Genomic DNA, 27,899 nt, shown 5'->3' with positions numbered 1-27,899 from the left:
AAATATTCAAACCGGTATGCGGTTTTAGATCACGGTTCGGCCGCAGATGTCGCCAGCATGCAAGCAGTTCGATCGTAGTACGGCCGTACTGCCGAACCGAGCGAAGAAGAAACTAAAACTAAAAGAAAGCAATGGCCTCCCCAGTCGGGTCGAGAAGAGCAAGTTAGTCGAACGGAGACTTGGCTCGCCATCTTCAGCCGCCGACTCTGCATTGTTATCGCACGGTGTGGGCCGTGGGAGGGGCCGTCCTAGTCGCACCTGCACCAAACACACTCTTTGCTAGGACCCAGGGCCCAGGAGGAGACTTGGCCACCGGCAAGTTTGTAAAGGTGAGTCGCCAGTTTCGCCCCCGACCAACCCTCGCGACTCGGGGGTGGTCTTTGCGGGGCCCTCCGCGGTCCCACGGGCCCCACTTTGAATTTAGATTGAATGCCCTGGCCCTGGACCTGTTGTGTTTGTTTTCAGGATTGCAAAAGTTTTAGGTGGACTAAAACTGATTAAAACAATAATAATAATAAAAAAAGCCTGAATTTTATGTTTATTATATGAGAAAATTTTCCAACTTTGAAAATATTAAGGATGCACTTGAATTAGTAAATTTCTAGCTTCGAGTTTATTTATTTGTGGACATTTTAATTCAATATTTTCGGGCCCTGAGATGAAGGAATTTGCTTCGGGTTTGGCACGGAAGTCTTGCAAATGCAGACTTGCAATTTTTTGCTCTTTTTTTCACCAATGAGCAAAAGCACAATAATAATTAGTCTGTTATAAAATTCTGTTTATCCTCGAGCTGCATAATAAAAGCTCGGCTTGCCCAAAGGGGGGCGGATTTTGTGAGTGTTCTCTTTATCAGGGCGATAAAGAGAGATGAATATTCATGCACAGTGGCGTGATTTATTTATTTACACAGGGCGCCGAATGTAGGCCAAGTCTTACCTGTCCGCCCAAAATTATGCGAACGAAATATAATAATAGCGAGAGTGGAGAAGAAAAAAAACGAGTCGTCAGACCGATTGATGATTCACTCGACAAAGGGGCGAACCGGCAGAGCTGTTGCCAATTTTATTCTCGGTGCGAGACACTTTCAGTAATTATCCCGTGTCAAGCCCGTTCAAATTGATATATTACCTGCCACTCCAGCCTAGATAAATTTTCTCGCAAATCTATTTAATTGATCTTGAGTAAAGCGTTTCGATTCTGCAGCTCACTGCAGCTATGAACTAAATTAATTGTTTTTTCTATAAACGAATAAAATCCAGCAAGCGATTCATAAGTTCAGAAATTAAAAAAAAAAAATTCGAACAAGTAATTTCTCAATTATTGATAAATTTAAAAGATTGTTGATTGATATTAGATTAAAATCCAACTAAATAAAGAAGTAATCAGGTAAAAGTTTCAAATGAAAGGAAAAATAGATTGAAATTTGTGAGTGGAAAAATGAATTTTAAGTGTGAGTTTTTTAATTTTTATTATAATTATTTCTAAATTAAATTCCATTTTGAGGAAATTAAGATTTCTGATTATAGAAATTTTTTATTTTTGTTTATTTCTGTCAAATTTTATTAAACGTGATTTTTCCAGCACAATTTGTTTTTTTAAGATTTTTATTTATAAGAAGTTCAAATTAATCCAATAACCGTGGCATCAATTCCTTCTTATGTTTTTATTATAAAATCACACAATTGCCCTTGGCGCATGCAAAATTTTGATTGAAAGCTAAACAATGTCGGTCCCTCGCGGAATTTTCTAACGCTGCAGATTATTCGGCACCTGAACGGCTTCCGTTTCTTTTTCATTGCCAAGTGAAAAGCAATTTATTAAATTCAATTTTCCAATCATCCGACCCGCAACTTTTTTTCGGCCTGTGTGATTCTCACGATTTGAAATTCAATCGCTCTCGATTTTCGTTTCATTATTATTTTCCCAACGTGCAGAGTTTCATTCTCGTGCGACCGAGAGAGAGAGAGAGAGAGAGAGAGAAAGAAAAGCACTCAACCCTCTGCTTTATTGTTTTACCCGAGAGCTTTTTTGTTTCTCGCGCCACCCTCGAGGCCACTTTGTCGCAGAATCCTCCGAAAGGGTGCGAAAGTAAAAAAAAAAAGTAATGGTCGCGATAAAAGAACGTGCGTGTTGACATCTATTGGATTTTGACGGCCAAAGGAAATCGCGTCACGTGCAACTTGATTCTTATTGTCGCGTCGAGCTGCGCTATAAAAGTTAGCCAAATTTGTAAGAAAATTACTACAATTTTTTAATGCTTCAAATGAAAAAAAAAAACTAAAAATGGTTTTATTGAAGCAATGAATTTTATTTTAAATATTTCAGAGTATAATGAACCTTTTTGAAACATTTCGCAGAACTTTCCGATTCACTCGGAATTTGTCGATTGAGAAGATTGTGTTCTGCATCAAAACTTTCGACTGCTTTTGCGGGGTCGGTGCTCGAACTGGATCAAATTGGTCTCCGCTTACGCAATCGGCTCATGCACTTGCCCAACCGGCGCAATTAATAATTATGCGATCAGGTGACGGCAAAGACAAAGCCGCCTCCGTTCCCACATGACGACCGGGAATGAAATGAAAAAAAGAAGAGGAAAACGGGTTGATTACTCATTTGCTGCGGCTGCACAGAAATAGGAGTTGGAAAGGAAAGGCTCAAAAAAGGCCTCGCGTCAGCAATAATAATGTGATATATGAATCATAGGATGGAGCTAAGAACTGAGTGGAGTAATTAGAAATTATCAAGTTTCTTAAGGATTGGATAAATTATGAGTTACAAATAAAATGCAGCCAATTTTGTTTCCTTTTTTTAAGGTTACATTTTAAATGCAATCAAACCAGTGGATGAATTTTTTTATAATTGCTTGTAGAAATCAACGATGAAAAATGTCTTTAATGAGTAAAAAAACTCTCAGTTTTTAAACTGTAAATGAAATTTTCTCTAAAATTTAAATTTACGCTAAAAATTATCAAAGATTAATGTATAAATGTAATCTTTGCTGTTCTAGGTAGGAAAATATTCCATTTTGATCCAATTTAAATGATAATCTTTAATTTCTGAAAATTTTTTTGGCATCTCTATCCCTTTGTTCTTTCAGTTCAGTTTTGTTGCTATGTAACTTTTTAATTTTTCAATATAGGCTCGGATTTTTGAGTTTGACTGTGCGACCGCAAAAATGGTCTCCGGTGACGTCTGGTGAAGCTCGATGCACTCTCGGCCGCGATCTGATTTCAAAATTTTTCCCGACGTGCCCTTTTTCGTTGTGAAATCGAAGCCCCCGTTTGAGGTTGTTGATTTAGAGACACGCAAATAATGTAGCAAAAGACCGGAGGCGATAAATTTTGTGCGGTTTTGAAAATATTTTGTCGCCAATTTGTGAGAATAAAATTCGATTTTCCTCCTGCGCGAATTCAGGCCAATCAGTGTCAATGAAATTAGCCACTCGGCCTTGGCCCCTTCGCACGGCTAATTGTTCCAGCAGCTGAGAGTGGCACGATTTTTCTTTTGGCCCGAGGCGCGGGTTTATTGTGCGTTGCGGCACTGCCCGTTTTTTATTATACGTGCAAATGCAAAAAGAAAAAATAATTCTAATGGAGGGAGTTGAACAAACTCGTTTCAAATCTTTTTGTCTCGCGTGAGACAAAAGACCAAAGACCGCAGTCGCCGTTTCCATTTCGTTAGAGCCAATTCTGGCCAATTTAGAAACCATTACCCGCTGGTTTTGTGTCATCTTTGGTCTGCGGTCGTCACTTTTCCGCAGCCAGATTTCCGCTGAGTATAATAATTCGGCAGAATTCGCTGATAACCGCCAAACCAAAGAGATAAGAAAGAGGAAAAAATGACTCGAACCGCAAACTCATCCGCCAAATTCCTTTTGTCTGATTTCGCGGAATGAAACTGGCGTTTTTATATAAAAAAAGTAAAGTTCGCTCCCAAGTGCGGGATGAATTTTTCAGCAGGCACAACTTCTTATGTTACAACTCTGACGGGCTGGAACTAGATTATATGTGAGCGAGTTTTCCTCACGACTTGCGCTCAATACCTCTGGGCTTTTGCTCCATATTTTCCGCGTTTCGTTCCCCTCGCGGATTTGTATGTGGAACGTATCTGCCAATTATTTATGCATCAACGGCAGCTTCCACGCCAAAAGTGCCGCACCGGAATCGCAAAAATATATGCGCTATATTACTTGAAAAAAGACTGCAATTTTGGGGGGGGGGGTCAAAATTTAAAATTATTAATTAATTTTAAAAAATAATTGTACTTGAGGCTTTAGCAAAATAAAATAAATGAAAAAAAACGGCCAGATTAATTTTGAGGATAACTTTTCGCTGCATTATCACTGGTTTGCAGATGTCAATTCCAACAAGACATATACTATGGGAGAACTGAATTGTTGAAATTAAACATGTTTTTTTTATGGAATTTGTCTTAAATATTTTTTTAATCTCAAAATTGACTGGACCAAAATTGATAAAAATTAGAAATATATGGAAGAATAAAAATCAATGTAAGTCAACATTATAAACAATTGAAAATTTACATGGATATATTTACAGTTTAAAACGGTTTAAAATTAAAATTTTCTATTCAAATCAATGAAAATTTCCTAGAAATGAAATATTTTTGGAGACTTGTGCTTATATAAGTATATAAAATTGTCAGAAAAAAGCATCACTTTCTTGCAAAAGTTGATCGGAATTGGAGCAAACAAAAGAGAGCCGGCATTGATTTGGAGCAATGCGCAGATGTTGGTGCTAATTTTCCAATCAGCCTTGATAAGGGTTGATTGGCGAGTGTGTGCGTGTGTGTGCAGCGCTGAAAAGCCAACCGCTCATTTCCTTAATAAAACGACGCGCGTGTGTATACATAAGTGCAGCGCAGCGCCTTGGTCGGTCCGTCTGTCCCCACGGCGTGACGTCAACGTTTTATTTTGAATTCGCTGCGACAAAGACAATCAAGGGTTGGCCGCAAATGACGTAATAATTTATTTTGCCAACGCGGATCGGGGCGGATTCGCTTTTTGCCGCGCCAAATTATTCGACTGTGTCAACAACGCTGTCAATGTTTGACTTTCGTTGCGGCCTTTTTTGCTCTAACGAGTTCTCAGCAAACAAGCCAAACTCCAAATATATGCAAACAACGAGAATTCCGGCTCCGAATGCTTAAAAAACTTTAAAATTTTCCGAGTATTTTGATAATCAAATTAGTGGAGGTTTATTTTTATCCACTCGAATAAGCCACTCGGCGCTTTTCTTATCTGCGAAGGTCGGCGTCCAATTAATTTGCGGAGACACTTGTTTGCGTTCAGAGCAATCCAATAATGATGCGTCGCGGGTGCAAGTCGACGAATTGCGCAATTGGCCTGCCCTTGCTGGAGAAATTGCGCGCGGCCTTGGGGCAGATCTGAAGCGGCCCAATAAAAACATAATCGCGGGACGGTCTGATTAGCATTCAAGGAAGGGCGCACGTGCATTTCGATTGCACCGATCACAGGGTGTTCGAATCAAATTATATTGCCTGTTTATGTTTCCCCTGTGACTGACTCACTTCCGACCCAGAGCGGTGCGACACCTGAATTTTAATTATCTTTGTCGCCCGGAATAGATTGCTTTTGCTATGGGCAGAGAGGCGTCTCGCGGATGTGTATAAATAATTGATCTCGCACCAAGACTAACAATGAGATAAACAAGATTCAAAGTTGATAAAGAATCGACGATTTTCTCTCTTAAGATTACAATTAATGTACAACTGTTGGCAGATCTTTTAATTCATAATTTATGCGAAGTTTTAAAATTATATTTTTTCATAAAGAGCACGCCAAGTATTTTAAAATAATAAATATATTATTTTTAATTCTGGATGTTTAACAAAATTAATTCATTGACGTCAAAAAACAATACAAAATTTTCACCCTTAAGATTCTCCTTCTTGATTTCCCTAAATAAATTTGAACCTCAAGCCTGAATTCACCAAATTTGGTTTAAAATGCTTTCAATAGGAAACGGCAAATCAGCTGTTAATCGATTGCGATTCTAAAGTTATCCGCACACAAAAAAATCTGTCCTGCACTTTCACACCAGAGAATGTAAACAATTTTGTTTTTGGTCATTTTGAAGCTCCAATTGAACCTCATTTCTTTCGCGCACTGCTTAGCAAATTAATTTATTTGATTCCAGACCTTCTTTTTAAAAATTGACCCTCTTAGTCCTTTTAAAAAGTGAACCTCATTTGCTGGCGCACAACTGAGCAAATGAATTTATTTGATTCCAGACCTTCTTTTTAAAAATTGACCCTCTTAGTCCTATTGAAAAGTGAACCTCATTTGCTGGCGCACAACTAAGCAAATTAATTTATTTGATTCCAGACCTTTTTTTAAAAAATTACCCTCTTAGTCCTTTTAAAAAGTGAACCTCATTTGCTGGCGCACAACTGAGCAAATGAATTTATTTGATTCCAGACCTTGTTTTTAAAAATTGACCCTCTTAGTCCTTTTAAAAAGTGAACCTCATTTGCTGGCGCACAACTGAGCAAATGAATTTATTTGATTCCAGACCTTTTTTAAAAAATTACCCTCTTAGTCCTTTTAAAAAGTGAACCTCATTTTCTGGCGCACAACTGAGCAAATGAATTTATTTGATTCCAGACCTTGTTTTTAAAAATTGACCCTCTTAGTCCTTTTAAAAAGTGAACCTCATTTGCTGGCGCACAACTGAGCAAATGAATTTATTTGATTCCAGACCTTGTTTTTAAAAATTGACCCTCTTAGTCCTTTTAAAAAGTGAACCTCATTTGCTGGCGCACAACTGAGCAAATTAATTTATTTGATTCCAGACCTTTTTTTAAAAAATTACCCTCTTAGTCCTTTTAAAAAGTGAACCTCATTTGCTGGCGCACAACTGAGCAAATGAATTTATTTGATTCCAGACCTTTTTTAAAAAATTACCCTCTTAGTCCTTTTAAAAAGTGAACCTCATTTGCTGGCGCACAACTGAGCAAATTAATTTATTTGATTCCAGACCTTTTTTTAAAAAATTACCCTCTTAGTCCTTTTAAAAAGTGAACCTCATTTGCTGGCGCACAACTGAGCAAATTAATTTATTTGATTCCAGACCTTTTTTTAAAAAATTACCCTCTTAGTCCTTTTAAAAAGTGAACCTCATTTGCTGGCGCACAACTAAGCAAATTAATTTATTTGATTCCAGACCTTTTTTTAAAAAATTACCCTCTTAGTCCTTTTAAAAAGTGAACCTCATTTGCTGGCGCACAACTGAGCAAATGAATTTATTTGATTCCAGACCTTGTTTTTAAAAATTGACCCTCTTAGTCCTTTTAAAAAGTGAACCTCATTTGCTGGCGCACAACTGAGCAAATTAATTTATTTGATTCCAGACCTTTTTTTAAAAAATTACCCTCTTAGTCCTTTTAAAAAGTGAACCTCATTTGCTAGGATAAAAAGGGACCCTTGGGATAGGTCCAGAAAGGGGCAAGATGACCTCTGGAGGTCCATACACACCATTATGGCAAGCGCTAAAGGTTTGCTGTGATAATAAGTTTTCATCGGTGCATGAGCCGTGCTCTTTTCGCATCCACCTTTTGGCCTCTTTTCTAATCCCAGAACCTGCCGGTTTCTCAGTCCGCGACTTTTTGAAACGAGCCGCCGGAAAGAATGAGGGCCGTGGCTGGAATTAATGGAACGGCTTAAGTCGCGGCGGCGGAATTGCAGATCAGCTCCTTTGACGCTCAAAGCCATTATAAGCCTCGAAGCCAACATGAATGGCTTCATAATTATTTCTCGGTAATTCTTCCCCGCCGCCGCGACCCCCTTCGTGTGACAGCAGCACCGACATAATAATGCAAGGGCACGCTCGATTCGCCAAAATTGAAAATCGAAAGTCCAATCTGGAATTATGTATGGCCGAGTGCGTTCCAGTTGAATTTCCCACCGCAGCTCGTATTTTACATATACAAAACGCGCAGCCACACAAACACCAAATGACAGATGAAACAAAAATAATTTCGAATGAAAAAGCAGCGCAGTGTTGTCGAATGTATAATCAACGCCCCGTCGGAGCGACTGCATTGAACGCAACATTTCGACCCACGCGCGCCCACCAGACTTAGAAGGCCAACAGGTTTGAGTGCATCTCTTTCTCATTTCACACATGGATGGCACTCGATCGTTCGCCGTTGATTGATCTCTCGGCTTGCTTGATGGGGCTCTTCCCGGGCCGAGACACGTTTCAAGGATATTGATAACTCTGTTCCTCTCAAAAATTCAAAAATGCACGCACCTTTCACTGAAAACAGGTTGACAAAATTTTGACTTTTTAATTTTAGCTTCTTCTTTACTGCAAAACCCATAAATATGTTGTTGCATTTAACGAAAAATGGTTAATTAAGCAATGATCTTCATGGTTCATCGAAATAGAATGATTTCAACTGCGTTTAATACAGCTTCAATTTAAGAATAATAAAAAAAAACTAGGGTTTTGTCTTTTCCAATAAAAGGTAAGTGGGAGGAATTAATGAAAACAATTATAAAAAAATTGGAAAAATTTTGATTTTAATATTTAAAAATTGCAGAAATTAATTTAGCAAAGAAGTCAGTCAATAGCTTCAGACTGTGCAATGACTTTGCCAGGAATTCCATGATATAAATTCCAGACAAAATCACAGTATGAAGCTTTTGACTGACTTCTTTGCTAAATTGATTTATGCAATTTTTCATTTAAAATACCAGTAGGTCAGTTTTCTTTAATTTTTTATATTCTTCTCTTGCAAATTCAATTTTTACGAGAAAAATGATTAAATTTTGACTAAATTGCAGCAAAGTGACGAGCGGTTCATCAATTAGGCAGGGAGGTCTCGCCGCTGTTGATTGTTGATACAGAGGTGGTCGTTTGGCAGCCTGGTTGAATATTCATTCATTCATGTTTGTTTGTCGGCGAAACGCGACACTGCAGCAGGCGATGAATTTGGCCGTGCAAACTCCTCCCCTGCTTTCAACCCTCGTGCTCGGCGTTCTCAAGAGGGCGCAACTAATTAAAATGCGAAGAGTCTCTGTGTATATTTTATAATTTCGAGCAAGACGAATTGCGCCGAGAGAAAATAGATTTTTGTGTTTAGAATTTTTGGGGAATAGTCTGGTGTCGGCGCCAAAGTAAACATTTTAATTGAAAGCGCCGAGCGAGGGAGATTTAGTACTTGAGGAGAGAAAGAGAGACAAAGCCGAGAATTAACGAGGGATCGACGTGTTCTGCTTTTTTGATCTTTGTGTCTCGCCTGACCCTTGGCCGTGCTGCTGCTGCTGCTGCTGCTGCTGGGTAATGTTGTAAGTGCACGGTGTTTATTTATGGACGCGCCGGTGCCGCGGGCTGCATCTCTCGTCGTCATGCTCGCCGCTTGCGTCATCCGACTCGCTTACAATTTTTTTCCATAAATTTCAAATGCAGCTGAAAGCGAATCTTCCTCTTATTATAAAAGAAAGGCGACACTCCGCGCCCATTTATAGTCAACTTTATCCTAAGTGCAGTTAATTGCCAATTAACGCTGTGAGTGCCACCACATGGTCGGTAACTGTTCCTTGTCCAGGCACTGCTAATGAGTGAAATTACTCTATCTGATTATTTACTGAGCACCAATTCCGGCCAGTCTATTAATTTCGATCGTTTTAATTGCACTCCGAGCCATCTGTCGTCCGGAGGAAATTTCAATATTTATTTTTACGACCGGCCTCGTAAAGTTCGTCCCGGAACTGTGCTTTTACGACCTTTCTGACTTTGCGCACTTTAAACAATTCGCACTAGTTCTCGAGAAAGCGAGAGTACTTCTTTTATACACACAAAAACAAACCACCCGCGCGCCGACCAATCAGTCATCGCTCTCTCGCGCGCCGGATTTAGCCTCGCTTCATTTACCCACTTCATTTCATAAATAATCCTCTGTGCTGCTGACTAAGCTCTGCATCCACTGGACTGGAATTTCATAAATCACGCGTGGAAATTGAGCGACAAAGAAATTCCCCTGAAGAAATCCAATCCTTTAATTGAAGGGATTCAAATTTTAAATTTATTTCCAACATGAATGTTGAAATTTTACCCCTTCAAATTCAACCACAAACTGTATCACTTTATTTTACTTTTTTTTTTAGAATATACTCAACAGAAAATATTTGTTGTCAGACTTAAAAAAAAAAACATATTATCATGAAATATGCGTCAATTGCATCATTTCTTAAAAAATTTACTGTTGATGAAAATTTTCGATTATTTGCAAAATTAGAAAAGAAATAATTGACTTGTGTAGCCTGAGTTGCCAAATCGTTCATTGAATTTGTTTTTAATTCAAATTGGTTTGCAAAATATTCAGAAAATTTCGCAGATTTAAAGGAAAGATCCAAGCTGGTAATCAAGAGCCATGTAAGAATATTTAGACATTCTGTTGAGTTTAGAAACATTTCTCTTAAGCAAATATGATGGAAAAGGGTGAAATAGAATACAATTTTTTTTTTGTATCGCTCTTGTTTGCCTTGGGCCCCTAATCCGCGCCTGTATATTGACTTTTTCTGCAGTCCTGGGAAGTTTTGCTCACAAAGGCTATGCAAACCGAGATGCAGCTGTTGTGAGTGCATTTGGCTGCACAACAAGCGGCCAATCTGGTCTTTTCTTTTGTTGCTCTGCTCCATCACAAGCCGTTCAGGCAGCATCAGAGCAGGCACAGAGAAGGAAACATTATGCCGACGACGTGGTCGGGTCGATCCTCAGGTGTCGCCCAGGTGTTGGGTTTCCTTGCGCTGCACGCACTTACATATGCGACCGCAAATTAGACTGCTCCGGAACGCACATGCATAAAATATATTCTCATGGTTTATTCATTCGGCTGCAATTTGCGCCCCGAACTTCATTAAAAGCTCACAATTATTTGGACACAAATTCACGTGCGAAGAGGAGCTTTTGGAGCAAAGCAAACAGCTCGCCCTGTTTTTGTTATAATTTTTATAAGTAACTTTTATTCCAACGCTGAGCAAACATGCCCTCAAGATTCGCACGTTCGTCGCCGATACTACCAATAAATCAGGATTTAACTTGATGTGAGAGAAAAAAATCATTTTCGATCCGAGAGAACTTCTTTCTCGCCTATTTCGTGGCGAAATTTCGAGCAGGGAGTTTATAAAGCGGCTTGTGTTTGCTCTGCGTGTTTATCTTATGCAGAGTGCGCGCGAATAAATGGGTAGGTAGGTCGGTCGACGGAATTAGCCCCGACCAGATGTGCTGCAGCTCGATTTTCGCTCACCGCGGCGGCCCTTCTGACTTTCGAGTACACGCACCCAGCCTAGACTCGGCGCTGATAAAAAGCGGCAATAACCATCAAGACCCACTTCCCGCCAGCTCTCCACATTTCCACTTCTCTCTCGCACTGCGTTACTTTGAATCCAGCGATTTAATGCACGTGCTGCAAAGCAATTTACATACGTTCCAGCCGAAATTTCAAAAGACGCTGAACCTCCATTTGAAGCAAAGATTTCTTCAACAAGGTTATAATCTACAGTGAAATTAAAACACCTGAACCTTTTCTCATTAAATCAATTTAATTTTTTTTCTAAATTCCCATAAGAAATAATATAAAATTTCAAAATTTATATCTCCAATGAATTGAATTTATTTTTTTTTTCTCATTGGAACTGAAATCTGCTAAGCAAACGTAAATGAAGAGATAAATTAAGCTTTGAACAGACAAAATCGTCTTTTACTGTTCTCATGTCTTTGAAGGGAATTTATTTTATCGCCTTAATTTTGCCTTGTACACTAGCAAGAATGCAGTGTAATGGGTTTGCATATACCTCATTTTGTAACTGTAAATGATTGCATTTTAACGAGCGTCCAGGAAATTTAATTAATCCTGGAATTGAGATAAATGGTCGTTATAACCTTTCTCTCGTAACTGCTCGCTATTTTTAAAGACTACACGTATAAGAACAATTATATTGGATATTATGAAAGTCGTGGAAAAATTGCTCGGCAAGGCTCATCCAATTTGCGGCGACTTGTGCAACCTTTTGGCATTACGAGGACGAATTTTGTGCAGCCACCGAATTTAATCAGCTTGACTTTGAAAGGGCTTTCAGGTGCCGACCATCTGCTCTGCATTTGTGCCGGGAGGGAAAAATCTGCTCGGGGTGCGGAAGCAAATAAATCCGCATTCATTCATTCACAAAGTTTCTCACGGACGGGCCCGTTTCCCACAATGGGTGCTGACTGACGCGTGCTTAATTATCCTCAGCAGCCAATGTTTGTTTTCGGCTGATGGCCCGCTGAAAGTTTGCCTAGCAAAACAGAGAATCTTGTTACAAAACTTCTATACAGTCTAAAAAATAATTTTTTAAAACAATTGGGCATTTCCATGAGTGCCCTCAGGGCCTTTGGAGGAATTTCATTAATGTTTTAGGAAACCAATCATTTTGAGTTTTACATAGTTTAAGAGCATTTAAAAAAGAATTGTTCAATGAAATTTTGGAACCAAAAAATTTAAGGACATTTTGAAAAAATTTAAAACGTGTTTAACTCTGCAACCGCGTGATAAAGTTTCACCTTTAATGAACTTTTTTATAACGAACAACTTTTCTGTTCTAGGTCAAAGGTCACTAATTAAAGCAATTGTATGATTTTTTTTCAGGTTTAGAAAAAAATATAGCACAAGTAATATTACTTGAGGATATGTAATGAGACCAATTTGAACGGAAATAGTTGTTATTTTGGAATTTTTGTCAATGAAAAGGAATAATTGTTTTTAACTCTTTTGTTTTTCACCCAATTTATTAACTTGAAGGTAATTAAGCTTTTTATGAATATTAAATACATTTTGTAAAATTGCGCATCTACATTTCTTCCTATACTTTCAAATAAATGAAAAGGTGCCATCATTTTTTTACTAAAAGAATCATAAAATCGCTTAAAAGTGGCCTTGACCTTTGGCCTGCAGCATATTGGGGCCAACATAAAAGATGTTTGGCATACAAATTACGTTAAGAGTTGAAATTTTTATCATTCTAGCATTCGCGGTTGCGGAGTTTCAATTTTTTAATTTCTTTAAAATCAAAATATCCGGGAAAAATGGAGAAGTCAGAATTTTTTTGGTTTCAAAATTTTGGTAAACAATTCCTTCTTTTTAAAGGCTCATAGACATATCTGAAACTCAAAATGATTGCTTTCCTAGATAAATTCCTCTATAAATGCCCAATTATAGTATCTCTAAATTTAACTAGGCTTTTTTGCAGATGAAGTTGAAAGAACTGAAGTGACATTATTTGTGCTTCACTTGGAGGTTCTTCGACTTTGATTATGTGAGCTGTGTGTCATGATTCAATCCAGATGACGACGAGCGCAATGAGTTTGACCATCGATTGACCCGACGAGCGAGAGCACAACTGATGCCTGCGTGACCCAGTGCGTTGCAAAACAAGAGGGTTATTTCCGCGCCACACACGTTTTGTGCCATATTTTATTTTGGTCTCCCATTGTCGCGCGTTGATTCTTTCACGCAGGCAGACGCGTACATGTGAAGCAGTAATGGCGCTCAATTGGACAATTGAATAATCAGGCGCGCTCTTGCATTGCATAAATTAGATCATATGACCCACGTTTGCGCGCCCCCACGACCAGAGCAAATTGAATGTGGCGTAACTCGAGACTTGTTACACACAGTTGGTGCTCGATCGCTCCGTCGCCAACACTCATTCAATGTTCCAGATTTACAAGGAAAATTTTATACAGGACAAAATTATCTTTCGAATTTATTGGTGAGTTGAAAATTTGAATCAATTGAAGGTCACCTTCGAATCAAGTCAGAAAAGTCTGTCGTTTTTTTATAAATACAGCCTCATTTTTTTCGCCCCAGTGACTCATAAATATTTTCTTGGGCAACTTTTTGTCGACCCTTTATCCTCTCGAGAGAGACATACGCACAGCTGTCAGCGTTTATGAATATCTAAACGAGACACTCTCCAGCTTCAGCTTTTATTTAGACAATGGTGTGCATTCAAATATTTTTATACGCCCATCGAATCTGTTTTCGAGCGAGATAAGTTAAAACGAAATGCCGTCTAATATGTCACGCGCTGACCTTTCGTTTCCTCCTCCAAAGTTCAACTCTTTTTTTTTCACCCACAGCAGATCTTTCTTCATTTCATTCTTTGTCTGCTCGCCTTGTTGATCTCCTTAAGAAAGTTTGGCAAAAGAAATCGACGCATTTGAATAGGCTTAGGTGGGTCGTGACCCGCGTGCCGAGCGACCAACCACCCTAGCTCTGCGATCGATCCTTCCGCGATTAATTGGCCGGCAAAAGCAACCGAACGGCCCAAAGAGGATTGAAAAAATCCAGCAGGCCTCTCGAAGTGACGTTCTGATCCTTTTAATTGTGTGCTGGCAGCCCCCGGTAGTAAATCTAGCGCGGAAATTGCCGCAGTCGATCTCTTCCAACCGCCAATCGAGCGGAATTTTCCCCCAACGAGAGCTAATTAGTGAGGCTTGAAATCGATGTTTGCCTATCCAATTATAGAGTGAAAATGAGTGCTTGAAATTGAAATCCGGAAACTTTTCTGTTACTTTGAATCAAATGAAAAATTATCAAAAAATTATCAAAAATTCGTATTGCAAAAAAAATTGCTTTTACATAAATAAAAAAATAAAAATACAATAGAATATTCAGAACCTTTAATTTAATCTTTTCAGATACTTTTTATAATTTTACTGATTTAGAACAGTAACAAATTTAAGTAATTTTAAGAAAAAATAAATAAACTTCAACTACGTAGAATTTTGAAAAATCTCTCTTTCATATTTTTCCAGTCTTATTTGTTCTACTTGTTCAAATGACAATATTATATGATTTAAAAAAATAATTAAACTACCGTTATTAATTTATCTTTGATGAAATCAAGTTATTTAAAAAATCTCCATACGTGGTGCCGGAATAATTCTCCATCTCAATGTCTGTCAATCAAATTTATCTGAACGGCACTTTATTATAATTAATTCTGTTCGCTCGTCCAGCAATCAAATCGGATTAATCAAATAAATAATAATATGGAGCCGCGGCTGGAAATAAAAGGGAGGAAAAAGAAGCATAAATCAATAACAGCAGCAGACGAGCAATATTTCAATTAGCCGGATCCAATTAATCATCGCGTTTTTTATTTTTTGTTCGTCCGTTTGCCGGCGCGTGTTGCCAACAGTATCGATCAGAGCAGCTCATCCGACGACAGATTCGCGGAAATATTCACTCGTCGCGACCATCAATCTTGCCGGCACCGAATCAAAACTAGTTTCTCGCCTTTTACAAATAAAGAGGAAAAGAGAGATGCGAAGTAAAAATAAAGAGCTCGGGAAAATTGTTCGTCCTGTTCAACCTCGAAAGTTTCTTTTCCCAGCTCGGCATAAAAAAAAGAAAATCGATTCTGGAAACTTTAAATTAAGATCAAATTTTGTTTTAAAGTGTTTCTGAATAATAACGAACAAAAAATGACGATATGCACAAGAGGTCAAAGGAGGTCATGTGGCGCGTCCGTTTATATTTCCAGACGAGTTTTAATCACGAGTTGCGTCGCCGACTCAGTTTCCAGACTTCCTTTTCCGCCCCGTGCACGATGAATTAATCATATGAATCGCCCGTCGATTGGCGAGAGAGGTGCGTCGATTCGGAGGAAAAAGGGCGGCGGCCGTGAATTATCCGGCCGGGGAGCAAACGAGAAACAAACTCCATTAATTTGCAACAATATGTTCGGCCCTTGGACTCCCCTTGTGCAGAATATTTACGAGGTCCGCAGTGGGAGGAGAAAACAAACTTTTCGCTGCGGCCAAAAGTTGGCAAATTTCGCCCAGTATAATATTCAAAAGTTTCGTTATTTTTGGTTTGCTCGAGCGAGGAAAAATGAAAAAAAAAATCCTGCTGCGAGAGTGTGGCGTGAATTGGGCCGTCCGAAGCTGTTCGGGTGATTAAGGGTGCTTTTCTCGGTTTGCTCCCCTCGGGCGCGCGGTGGGCTCAGCCCAGGTTGACTGTCGATTTCCTGATGCCACTCCCGTATAAAAATAGCAGAACATTTTTTCCGAACTGAATGAATATTTGAAAAAAAAATACTTTTAACTTTTTAATTCCGGATTAATTTTTTTTCTTAAGTCTTACCAAGGATTTTTTTTTAGTAAAAAACATAACTAGAAAGAAATTAAATAGAAAAACAATCACCTTAAAATTTTGTTCCTTTCATTGTTTAATTTCCTTTACCCTCTGTTTGATTCCAAACTCAAATCTCTGATAATTTAAAAAAAAATCCGGGTGAAATTTTGTTTTTTCTTTCTTGGAACGAGGTGGAATGAGGAAATGTGGTGCGAATGAATAGGGCCGGTGATCCAGCTTGCGATTCTTGGCGTCTGGAGATCTTTTATGCATGTCGATTCCTCTCTCGGTGTATCATATTGCCTTTTCGACGTCTGCCGGCGGTTATTGAATTTCCGCGAAACGCGTGCAAACGCAAATTGGACGCATTGCTGCGGGCTTTCTTCCTCTCTCTCTCTCTCCAAAGAAACTTTGAAATCGTTTCCTAACGAAGAGCAAAGTTTCTGAAAGCAACCCCGCCGCGTGCTCTTGCAAATTGCAACAAGGCAGAGACACTCGTGTTTATACATTCGCTAATGGTGCTCCGGCGAAAATTATTTTCCCGCCGTCTGTCTGTCTGCCGCGGTGTTCATTAAAATCCGTCACGTGTAAAAAAAGCAATCTCGCAAATAACATCTCTCTTAAAACTTTGACGGTTTATTTATATATTTTATTTGCGGTCTCTCTTATCAAGAAGTGTAGCTTTTGGGCGGCTGAAATATTGCGTCGGCCGCTTTGCAATTACGCCCGAGTGCACGCCGCCCTGACCATCGATCATCCCCTCGTCCATTTTTTACGCGCTTTTTCCCCAAACGTGTGCGTTGTACTGATTTCACGCAGCATTTGGCCGAACAAAAAGCCTCGAAATTCGAAATGCAAACTGGGAAAGTAATTCAATTTTAAACGAAATGAAAGCCCAATTTTCCAACTGGAATGAAACAAGTCGTTTGAAAATAAAAATCTAATTATTTTGCTTTGTTCGTTACCTCTAAAAAATAATCTCGCTCTTTTATGAATTTTCCATCTCGATCAACAGAATAACTTTCGAGCAGGAAATCAACTCGAGTGCGCCACGCGCCAAAAGATGATAATTTCTGAGCCCATATCAGAATTCTATACTAAATTTTGCAATTATTAGATAAGGGGCAAGGTCAGATTGAACAGATTTTGCCTGCAGAATTTTATTTTTTATTTGAATGGTAATTACGGCGGTGGTCAGAGGCTGTTTGTTGTGACAACGCGGGCGCAAACCCTTATCCGTATCCTATATTTGTACTCACTCACAACATTATATCTTTCCGTGTGTGTGGAGCGCAGCAGTGGCACGCGGGCGGCGATCAATAATTATGACAAAGGAGCCGGAGAGCGACCCGCGCACACAAACGCATTAAATCACAATTACCTTTAGAGCCGGGCGAAAATAAAAAATGATAATGGCTCAACGGGGCTGGTGCAGCGGCGTGCGGTTGACACAAAGAAGACGCCAAACACCAACTTGATGGATTTATATAGTTGATGTAAGGTCATTCAAGCATTTATGCAATAATTACAAGTTAATTTAAGGACAAAATTAAATGTATAGAAAAATTTGAAATTGCAAACTGTTCAAACAAAAAATGCTGAAACAATTACCAAGCTGACTTTAATCATGAAAGAATTAAAAAATAAAATTAGGTTACAAGTAAAAAAAAGGAAAAATTTAATTGCAAAATTTCTCGTTTTATTTTTCCATGTGCGGCTTTACATAAGAAAATCCAACCCTCTTTGAAGAATGTTCAATATTTCATCATTTTTTTAATGTAAAATAATTAAAGCGTATCAGAAATACAAGTTAGAAAAAATGAGGTTTAAAAAAAAATAATAATTTTTCTCTAAGTAACTTGACACCATCTGCACCCCTTCTGATACCAGTGGGGGATGCTTTTGAGAGGGAAGTGTCATTTTATCCATCTTGCTGTAGTCGATCGCCTCGCATAGGGGTGCGATTTGCATTTTTGCGGAGCGCCAAATCCTCCCTTTCCGTCCTTGACGCTTGTAATTATGCAATTATTCTAATTTTATTGCACGCGCGCGCGCGACAAGCCAAAAGTGTGAGCCGAGATACGGCCCAAAGGGGATTAACGCCTCTCGTTCCTTTTTACATTCTCCGCCTAGACCAGAGAGAGAGAAAAGTTCGCGGACAAATTTCGCGTCTGACTCGTTTTGCGCTCACAGTTTTGCCTGACACGATTCCTGGTCAGAAACGAAAATTTGAGCACGCATGAAAGTGAGATGGATAGTTTCGTGGTTTGCCCTCGCCAACTAATTTTGAACCAGACAAACTCTTCATTGTGCAAAATGAAATGGAAATTTAAAGTTGAAACGGGCAAAATACAAATGAAAATTTTTGGATCTTTTTGCAACATTTTATTTATTTTAATATATATTTAATTTGAAATTATCTCTTTAATAATCTTTCCTTATAAAATAGAAAATTTACTGGTAGAATATTGTTATATTGTTTAAGAAAAAACAAAAACGTGCTCTACATGTTTCGGCTGCGGGCTGCAGCCAAAATTCATAAGCTGTGAAATTATTTTGACAAGAATCAGTACAAAATTCATACTTTAAAAAAATATTTAGTTTTCAATTTTTTTGTGAAATTTAAAGCTTCATTTTTACACAAAACAATTTTTAATACAAAATTATCTGAAATTTTTTAGCATTGAATTAATTTTTATAACAATTTTGGTCAGAATATTGAATTTAAATTAAAATCACCAAAGAATAGGAAAATCAAATTTTCAATCTTATCCAACTTCCTTGCAAACCAGAACCACTTAAATGCGTCTTACAACAATATCGAGGAACAAAAGTTTTATCTGGAGCCGCTATGATTATTTTCGTTTGCCGGCAGCGCTGGTAAATAAACTCGTCACCAGCAGAGTAATTATGCGAGCGCGAGTTTGCTCGTCAGCGCAGAATGGAGCTCTCGGCATTGTTGTGAAAATGTCGAGCCGCCGAGCGAGCGAGCACATGTGCGCAGAGGTGACGCCAAATTGCTCTTTGCTCCTTCAGCGCAATTTAACTTTTCGAATTAATTTCCTCTCGCGGCACAAAATTTATATACAAACAACTCCATAAATTGTAATATTTCGTCATGTAAGGAAATAATTTATCAAAAAAATTATCGCATTTTAAATCGACTATATTTTTCCCTGTTTTGAACGGTTTATTTGCTCCGAGGCAATCAAAGGTCGATTGGATAACGATTTTCAACATTAAAAACAAGCGAGACTTTCGTGCCGAGATAAACCAGAGAAATATTTTCGATGCTGTGTCGCTCTTTCTCGCATCATTTGCAAGCATTGATCGAGCCTGTTCGCGCAGCGTCCATTGTCGCGACAGGGCCATTGTTCTCGCCCGTCTAGCTCGTCGCGCAACCAGTTTCAAGTTTGCAACTAAATCCACCTCAAAGCTCGGCCGAAATTCGGCGTGGTCGCCACCGATAAATAAAAGCCCTGATTTGCGGCGCTCCCTCGAGACTGCAAACACGGAAAGTCTCTGCGAACGGAAAAACAAATAAATCGCCGCTTTTTGCCGAATCGATTTTCGCCTTTTCGCAAACCAAGTCACTTGCAAACAGAGATAACAAAAAATGAAATAAAATATATAAGAGAAGACGCGCCCTTTTGCAGGCCATTTTATCTCTCTTCAAAGGAAGAAATAAAGAAAGAAAGGGCTGCATTCATGCGCCAGACCAACAGAGCGCGTCACAATAAAAGCAGCCTCTTCATTCCGACGCAACATCTGCCGTCCAAATTGGCCGCTCATCTCAACTCTTTCAATTTTAATTTTCAAGATAATATCTTTTTTGCTTTTGTGAGCAACAAATCAAATAAATAGAATAAAATTTTGTTTCAGGTGATGGGCCTGGCTGACTGAGGGAGCAGACTGATGGCCATGAAGACGCTGGTGGTGCTCGCGCTGGTGGGCCTGGGGGCCGCGCTCGGCCCCATCAACCACCACCTGCAGCAGGAGCTCGACATGGGCAGTCCCAACAAGTGAGTTTTATAATAACTTTTATGACGTAATTCCGAGAGAGACGGACTGGCTCTCTCTGCCGCAGACGGACAAGTTTCTTTCTTTCTTTCTATACTGTCGAGTTACAACTTTTTGTACGCTCACGCAATAATAACGTGTCTGTTATAGTGACTTAGGATTTACTGGAAAATGGGTTAAACTTCAAATTGAGACTTTCTCAATGAGAAATTGTTTCAAAGATAATCTTATTACCTAAAACTATTTGTTATTTGTATTTAAAAGGTTTTAAAATTTGATGATTTCACTGATATTAAATATTATATTTAAAATGTGGCCGTCAGGGCAGTAATTGAACAAAATTAAAAGCAAAACAAATTTAGAATTAACCAATTTTTATGTGCAAATTGAGTTATTGGAATCGAACTATTATATTTCTCACAAATTCACATAATATTGTTATGCATTTTGTAAAACTATCCTTTTTCTAATTACTTATTCTATACCATTATTGCCTACTGTGAACAAAAAATCTTCTTTAAACCCAATTTTAACTTCAACCTTTAACCCTTATAGTTTTCTCTTTGTAATAACATATTTTGAACCCATTTGTTGGAACAATCTTATAATTTTCATAAAACATTTTTCTATTATTTTAAGCATTCCTCCAAATCTAATCAATTAGTGCTTAAAACCACAGCTATCACGTTGATGACCTGAAAACCGTCAATGTTCAATTTAAAAATTTATATTTATGGTTTTGCATTGATAAATTTCATAAATCTTATTAATAATCATTTATTACAGGAAAACAATAAAGGCTTGCATTAAAAATTAGCCACAAAATTTATGTATTTAATTTTAAGGCCTTCTTCTTACTCATTGTTACTGAGCTTGGAACCAATGCGTAATTATTTTGATTTTTATTTTAATCTAAATTTCAGTGTTAAATTTACGGTTTTCAAATTTTAGTAGAAAAAAAACCATCTTTGACTTGGAAATAAAGAGATATTTGATTTCTGTCGCAGTTTGGCGGCGACCGCGGTGGCGGCGGCGATGGAGGACGGAAGCGACTTTGACTTTGAGTCGGGTCGGGCGCCCGAGTGGAAAGTGGCGGCGACGGTGTCGTGGCCGAACGGCGACTCGGAGCGCGTGCAGCGGCTGTGGGGCATCGCGGACACGACGGCCGCCGTCGGCCACCTCTTCTCCTTCACGGTGCCCGTCGACGCCTTTTCCGGCGAGGTCACCACCGTCGAGGCCGTCGTGGACAAGGGCAAGGCGCTGCCCCGGTGGCTCCTCTTCGAGGCGGCCAGCGGCCACTTCGAGGGCGTGCCCGAGGCCTCGGACGTGGGCGAGGTGTACGTCCGCGTGGTGGCGAGGGGCGGCGCCGGCGAGACGGCCAGCGACGTCTTCGCCATCAACGTCGTGCCCAAGAGCACCTACCAGGTCCCCGAGTGCGACGCCGGCCAGGACCGTCTGCAGATTTCGGTGCTTGTCGACGCCCAGCTCGCCAAAATCAGCCCCAAGAGCAGGGTGGCCGCGGTCAGGAACCTCGCCGGATTCCTCAGTGTCTCGCCTGTAAGTTGCAAAAACTTGTTCTCAATTCAAAATCTTATTTTTCTTTTATAATTATTACCTCAAATTGTCCTTGAATTACAATATCTTGAATAATTGCATTGTTAAAAAAAAATTGTACCTTTGTAATTACAAGCCATGTTTTAGAGATTTTCGTGAAAGTTGGTATAAAATTTGCAATTCCCTTCATGGAACTGCTGATTCGTTTTGCCCAATTTCCCCGGAATTTTAATTACATCAAAAAATTATTTAAACGCAGACATAATCGTCCTCTTTGAAAATATTTGACAATGTAAATTAAAACTAAATATGAATCCTCATTAAGATTTCTTTGAAAAATTAAAACGGAAACTGGAATAAACTTAAAAACACAAACACGACACACAAAAATACAAAAATATAACACACTTACTAACAAAATTAACAAAAAACTAAATTGCTTAAAAATGGGGCAAAAATTGTTGGAAAAGTACGTCAAATAATTTTAGAGAATTTTCACCAATTTTCATTGAAATCGGGATATCTTATCTAAACCAAATAGCTTGTTAAATATGAAAGTTTCCTGGTTGAAGCAGAAGATGCAAATTTTTTCACCTTTAGTATCATAATCTCTATTTTAACTCGCAATCAGACATTTTTTTTCTATCCAATTTCAGGACACAGTGAAAATGCTGAGCCAAGATTCCGAAAGTGCTGTTTCTCTGCACGACGAGACGGTGGTGGCCGCCGGCGCTGGAAACTCCAAGCACGGCCGCACCACCCTCAACCCAGCAGTGGTGCTCAAGTTCCCTTCGACCTGCGCCAGCCCTGGCCATGCCCTCCTGCTGGAGCGACTGCAGGCGCTGGCCATGGACGGCACCCTGGCAGAAGTGCTGCAGCTGCCTGTGATAGGGTGGCTCGCCCAGCAAACCACCCCAAGACTGCTCACGACCAAAGCCCCGGCCAGAGAGAGGAGACAGGCACTTCTGGTAAAACTTTTTTCTCTTCAAAATTATTCGAATTTCTATTCCTGGAATTTTGAAATTACAAAAATCCTAAATCACTCATTTGGCGGGAAAAGCAGAAATTAAAAATAAATTGGAAAGAACCATTAAAATTAAATTATAAATTACAACTAATTTAATATTTTGTGTCTTTTAGGCTGAGGGGTCAGGTGGTGGAGACGACGACTCATATGACTATGGCAGTCCTGATGAAGATGATGAAGAGGAGGACTCGGTGACGCCGGACTCGCGTGAGGTGCCCACGATGGCGTCGCCCATCTTTCCGGAGGCGACGGCGACCACCCCTCAACTTCAGTCGCAACACCCCCGTCGCCACCACCACGGCGAGGGTGAGGACGAGGACGAGGTGGCCGTCAGTCCTGCCAACAGCCCTGCTCTAGTCGCCTCCATCGTCCCCACCCCCACTCTGGTGCCCATCAGACCGACGCGCCTCTCTGATCTGGTGACCCCACCTGACCAGGTTGAGGTTTCCATCGAGCCCAGCAGGGTGGGCGTCGAGGACTTCATGCCCGTCACTCCCTCCTTCACACCCTCCTTCTCTCCCGAGCCGGATTATGGCGAATCCGTTGAGGTTGACGAGCTTTCAACCTCGGAAGGTTCATCCAGTCCTCAGGTCACGCAGCCGCTGCCTGCCCTGCCTTCCAGCACTCCCAGCTCAACGTCCGAGGAGCGCTCTTCCACCACGGAGCAGGGCAGCAGCAGCAGCAGGGTCACCACTGAGGAGGTCGAGTACGGCACCAAGAACTTTGCCCCCACCATCAAGCAGCGTCTGCGCAAACAGCCCGTGGTGGCCGGCAAGGTCTTCAGGTTCACCATTCCTGAGGACTCTTTCCAGGACTTTGAGGACGGCAACACCAAGAAGTTGAGACTTATTTTCAAGAGCGCCGAAGGCACAGCCCTCTCCTCCAGCTCATGGATCCAGTTTGACACCGCCACTCAAGAGGTCTACGGACTTCCTCTTGAGGAGCAGGTAACTAAAAACTTTCAATGATGCCCAAACAAATTATTTGAAAATTTAAATCAGAATCTGCATACCCGAAGAAAAAATAAACGGTACCATTAATAATTGATCATTTTCTCAATTTACCAATTAATTTTTTAATTTTAGATTTTGGGTGGGCAATAGAGAGAGGTAGAATCTTACAATTTCAAACCCCTTTAAATTTCATCAATTGTTTCCAAATTTTCAGATTTTTCACACCTCAAGTCCCCCAAGTAAATGAAACAATTACATTGTGTTTGATTAATTTCTTAAATTCTAGGTGAGCAAATGGAACTTCTATGTAGAGGCGATGGACAAGGAGGGCAAGACTGTGACAGACACTTTGGAGGTTGTGGTGCAGCACCACAAGGCGACGCGCACCGTCAACCACGAGTTCTCTCTGCAGCTCAAGATCGACAGCAAGTTCGACTTCCCCTCGTCAGTCGACTGGCAGATGAACGTCCTGAACGGTCTGACCAGGTTCTTCGGCGACTCCAACGAGAACCACATGACCGTGATCAACGCCACCGCCAGCATGAGCTCCACAGACAACATCCTCTTCACCTGGACCAACGACTCGCTGCCCAAGGAGGAGTGTCCGTCGCACACCCTCAAGCAAATGTACTCGGCCATGACCATCAACGACAAGGGCGATCCGTCCATGGCCCTCAAGGAGGCCATTGGCAAGACCTTCACCATCAAGCACGTCACCTTCAGAGGCTTCAGCAAGTGTGAGTCGCTCGTTCTCGGGCCCCAGCCGGCCACCAGGCAAAAGGAGACGCCACCTGACTCAGGGGACAACAACTTCTCGCCCGTTCTGCGCAACCAGGTTGACCAATTGACAGCCGTCGCTGGGGAACTCCTTGTCTACAGAGTCCCTGAGGTAATTTGATAAAATTTCCAATCAAATCGGTACCATGTGTTTGACTGGAAATATCAGGGAAATATATTTAAAATCCTATTACAGTCTGATTTTGTCTCAAACAATACGAAAAGATTATGCACAGAATGGAAATTTAAGATTTTGCCAAAATTAAAGGCATTTATCACAAAAAAATAATGCTTTATAAACATATTGCATTTAAAACCAATTGTTTTTAGGACACCTTCTATGACAATGAGGACGGCAGCACCAGGAACATGAAGTTGAACCTTCTGCTGATGAACAGGTCGCCCGTCGAGCCTACCAACTGGCTGCAGTTCGATGTGAAGAACCAAGAGTTCTTCGGCGTTCCTGAGAAACATGACAAGGGCACTAGGGAGTACCAACTGGTAAGTTTTGGAAAATTGCCAATTCAACAAATTACTTAGTTAAATTGTATTCAAAAGGTATGCGAGGACAGCAGCGGAAAGACGGCCAACGACGGTTTGGTTGTGACGGTGCAGCCTCCTGAGCACAGACCCCACCACGTTGAATTCAGGATGACCCTAGCCAAGCCTTCGCTTTCTGAAGTTGAAAAGAATGCAGCCAACAAGAGAAAACTGCTGGAGAGGATTGCCGAGTTGTTCGGCGACTCGGACACGAGGAACATTGTCCTTGACAATCTGCGCCAACCACCCTTCCAGCACCACTCTGGACCCAGCCCTACTATTGAAGTTTTGTGGTAAGAACAGTTTCATCTAATTTAAATTCAATGTTCAAGCCGGTTCTAGCTATTTTTGTGTTACAAGTTTTTTTCTCAGTTTATGTCTAAATTACAATAATTTTATATATAATATAACACAATCTAATCACAAAGTTTGAAATGAAGGTTTTGATGGTAAATAAAATTTTTTAAGTAAATTCACTTCATTTTTATGCACAAAAATTTATTTTTTTTTAAAAGCATTTTTTTAATAGTTTCAATCTAAAAAAATCAATTATGCCTCCATTCGATTGTAAGCATTTAAAAAATTTATCTCTTTTCTTCCTAACTTGATTTGCTATGAAGTTGCAAAAAAAATATTAAAAAAAAATTTAATGAAATTGAAGGAGCAAATAATTTTACTTTTGACATTTTTGCTTTCAGGTACAACAAGTCGATGCCAACAGACCGTTGTCCAGAGGCTGAGGTGGCCGGTCTGCGGCGCATGATCATCTCAGAGGAGGCCGTGGGCCACAGCAACCCTTCCATCTCCGCTTCGCAGCTGTCGCCGCGCGTGGCCGAGGTCATGCGCTCCGACTTCCACGTCCTCAAGGTCATGATGGTGCCGACGGGGGTGTGCCAGGGCGAGTTCACCTTTGAACACTCGCCGGTGACGCCCGAGCCGCCGCCCGACGACGACCTCAACACCTTCGGCAGCAGCAAGGCCTCGGACGACTACCTCATCACCTACATTGTGCCGGCCGTGGTCATCGCCTCGATGGTGCTGCTTGCCCTGCTGGTCGCCTGCACCCTCTACAGACGCAGGAGGCGCGGCAAACTGGCCGTCGGCGAAAGGAGCGGCCCAGGCACTCCGGGCTTCCGAACCAGGGGCATTCCTGTCATCTTCCAGGTACGAACATTTGTATTTCTGTCAAAAATAACAATTAAAAAAAAAAACTAAAATATAATATAAAAAATAATGAGGGTTGATTTTTATGAAATTATTTATTTTAAATGTGGATGGATAAAAACTTTCCATTTTGTTTATTTAAACTGAGGTAATCATTCTCAATTTAAATAAAAATTTTAAACTTTTGTTATCAAATATTTAAAATTGATATGAAATTTATGTAGGACGAGCTTGACGAGAAGGCTGTGGAGCCTGTGGCGAAAAGCCCGGTGATCATGAAGGAGGAGAAGCCGCCGCTGCCGCCTCCGGAGTATTCGGTGCCCCTGCTGGGGATGTCGCCGCACCCGACGCCGCCCATGATGCAGCAGCACCGCCACCCAACCGCCGAAGACCCGCTGCTCTCGGACGAACCCGAGGCCTCACCCTACCAGCCGCCGCCGCCCTTCGCCAGTGGCCGCGAGAACGGCCGCCAGAGCAGACCCAAACCCACCCCTACCTACAGGAAGCCACCCCCGTACGTGCCGCCCTAACCGGGGGCGCCGCCCCAAGCACAGGAATGGCGGGAGCTTTCTGTTTAGTTTCCAAAAATTAATTCTATCAAAGGGCAGCTTTTGACCAAATTTCCTATTTCTCCGAAAGCGATGTTCATTTTTTTCCACTTTTAAGTTTACACAAAATGCTGCTGCAAAACAAGTCAAATTACAGAGCTTTTGTAAGGAAACGAGCTCGCTTTTTAAAGCTTACTTTTTTTTAACATTTTGAAATCCCGAATCGACCATTCCTGTTGTAAGAGAAAAGGGTCCTCTTCCTCCAGCGTGCAACACACAATATAAATATTTGACGTCCACAAGAAGGCTCTTTTAGTGCCGAACTACGAAAAACAAACTCTAAATCGCTGTTGAGAATAAATTTGGTTTTGCCGCAGCCTAGGGAGAAAAAAATCACTAACTACGAAACTAAAGTTAGCTGTTAGTTACCAAAGACTCAAAAACTACTGCCGAGCGTGGGTGTGTGCGCGCGCCGAGTGTGCCGACTGACCGACCTGCAGCGATATTAGCCTTAAGTTTTCCTTATTATCATTAAAAAAATTAATTAATAATTAACGAACTGAGTGTAAAATGTTTGTGTCGGTTTTATTCATCTCTTTTTTGATGTTTTCCACTCTCACTTATTAGTGTTTCCACATCTATATAATATCTCTGGACAATATGTAAAATTTTGACGGAAAAAAGCAAGCCCGATGAAGAGTCTCTCTTATCAACTTAATTTATCTTCCATCCAATTAGTTTCTGCTCCGCCGTTAGAATTTTATTTTTCTATAATCAATGATTTTTTTTTTGTTCTAAGCAGAGGCTTTTTGAGGGCAAATGATTGCTTGTTTTGTGTACAGTGCGAATTAATATCAACAAAATGTCTAAAACAATTCACTATCATCAAAAGTGTGAGTGAAAAATTAGCAAATGTGAAAGCTTGAGAAAAATAATCATTTTGTACTTTATAATTGTGACGCCATTTAAAGATATAAAATTATTACTGTAGCAAAAAAATCTTCGACAATGAAACATGTGGGTGGCTTGCGTTGACTTGTGCCACTCAAATATTAATAGGTCCATGCAAAAAAAAATGTATCTGAATGTTCAGGTGGCATGTGCTGAGAAATGTATTTAATCGAGAATAAATGGCAAAATAAAATT

General features: G+C 40.2%; 1 protein-coding gene across 2 annotated transcripts; it reads left to right on the top strand.

The window, feature by feature from the left end:
• The first annotated feature begins 104 nt into the window (after window positions 1-104).
• On the top strand, window positions 105-27,544 carry LOC132201499 (dystroglycan 1). 2 transcript variants are annotated; one of them, XM_059627701.1, is made up of 10 exons: window positions 105-329; window positions 20,053-20,192; window positions 21,198-21,747; window positions 22,401-22,712; window positions 22,885-23,718; window positions 24,011-24,613; window positions 24,832-25,002; window positions 25,060-25,334; window positions 25,740-26,205; window positions 26,430-27,544. In XM_059627701.1, the coding sequence occupies exons 2-10, from the start codon at window positions 20,086-20,088 to the stop codon at window positions 26,733-26,735; spliced, it is 3,624 nt and encodes a 1,207-aa protein (XP_059483684.1). In that variant the 5' UTR covers window positions 105-329; window positions 20,053-20,085; the 3' UTR covers window positions 26,736-27,544. The 2 variants fall into 2 exon arrangements, with proteins under 2 accessions (XP_059483684.1, XP_059483685.1); XM_059627702.1 differs by lacking the exon at window positions 105-329 and adding an exon at window positions 13,683-13,798.
• Window positions 27,545-27,899: the final 355 nt, after the last annotated feature.

This window comes from Neocloeon triangulifer, unplaced genomic scaffold, assembly GCF_031216515.1.
Source record: "Neocloeon triangulifer isolate White Clay Creek 2 clone unplaced genomic scaffold, ASM3121651v1 ptg000014l, whole genome shotgun sequence".
Lineage (NCBI taxonomy): Eukaryota > Metazoa > Arthropoda > Insecta > Ephemeroptera > Baetidae > Neocloeon > Neocloeon triangulifer.
The sequence above is the reverse complement of the archived record's forward strand: the minus strand, read 5'-3'. Positions and strand labels throughout refer to the sequence as shown.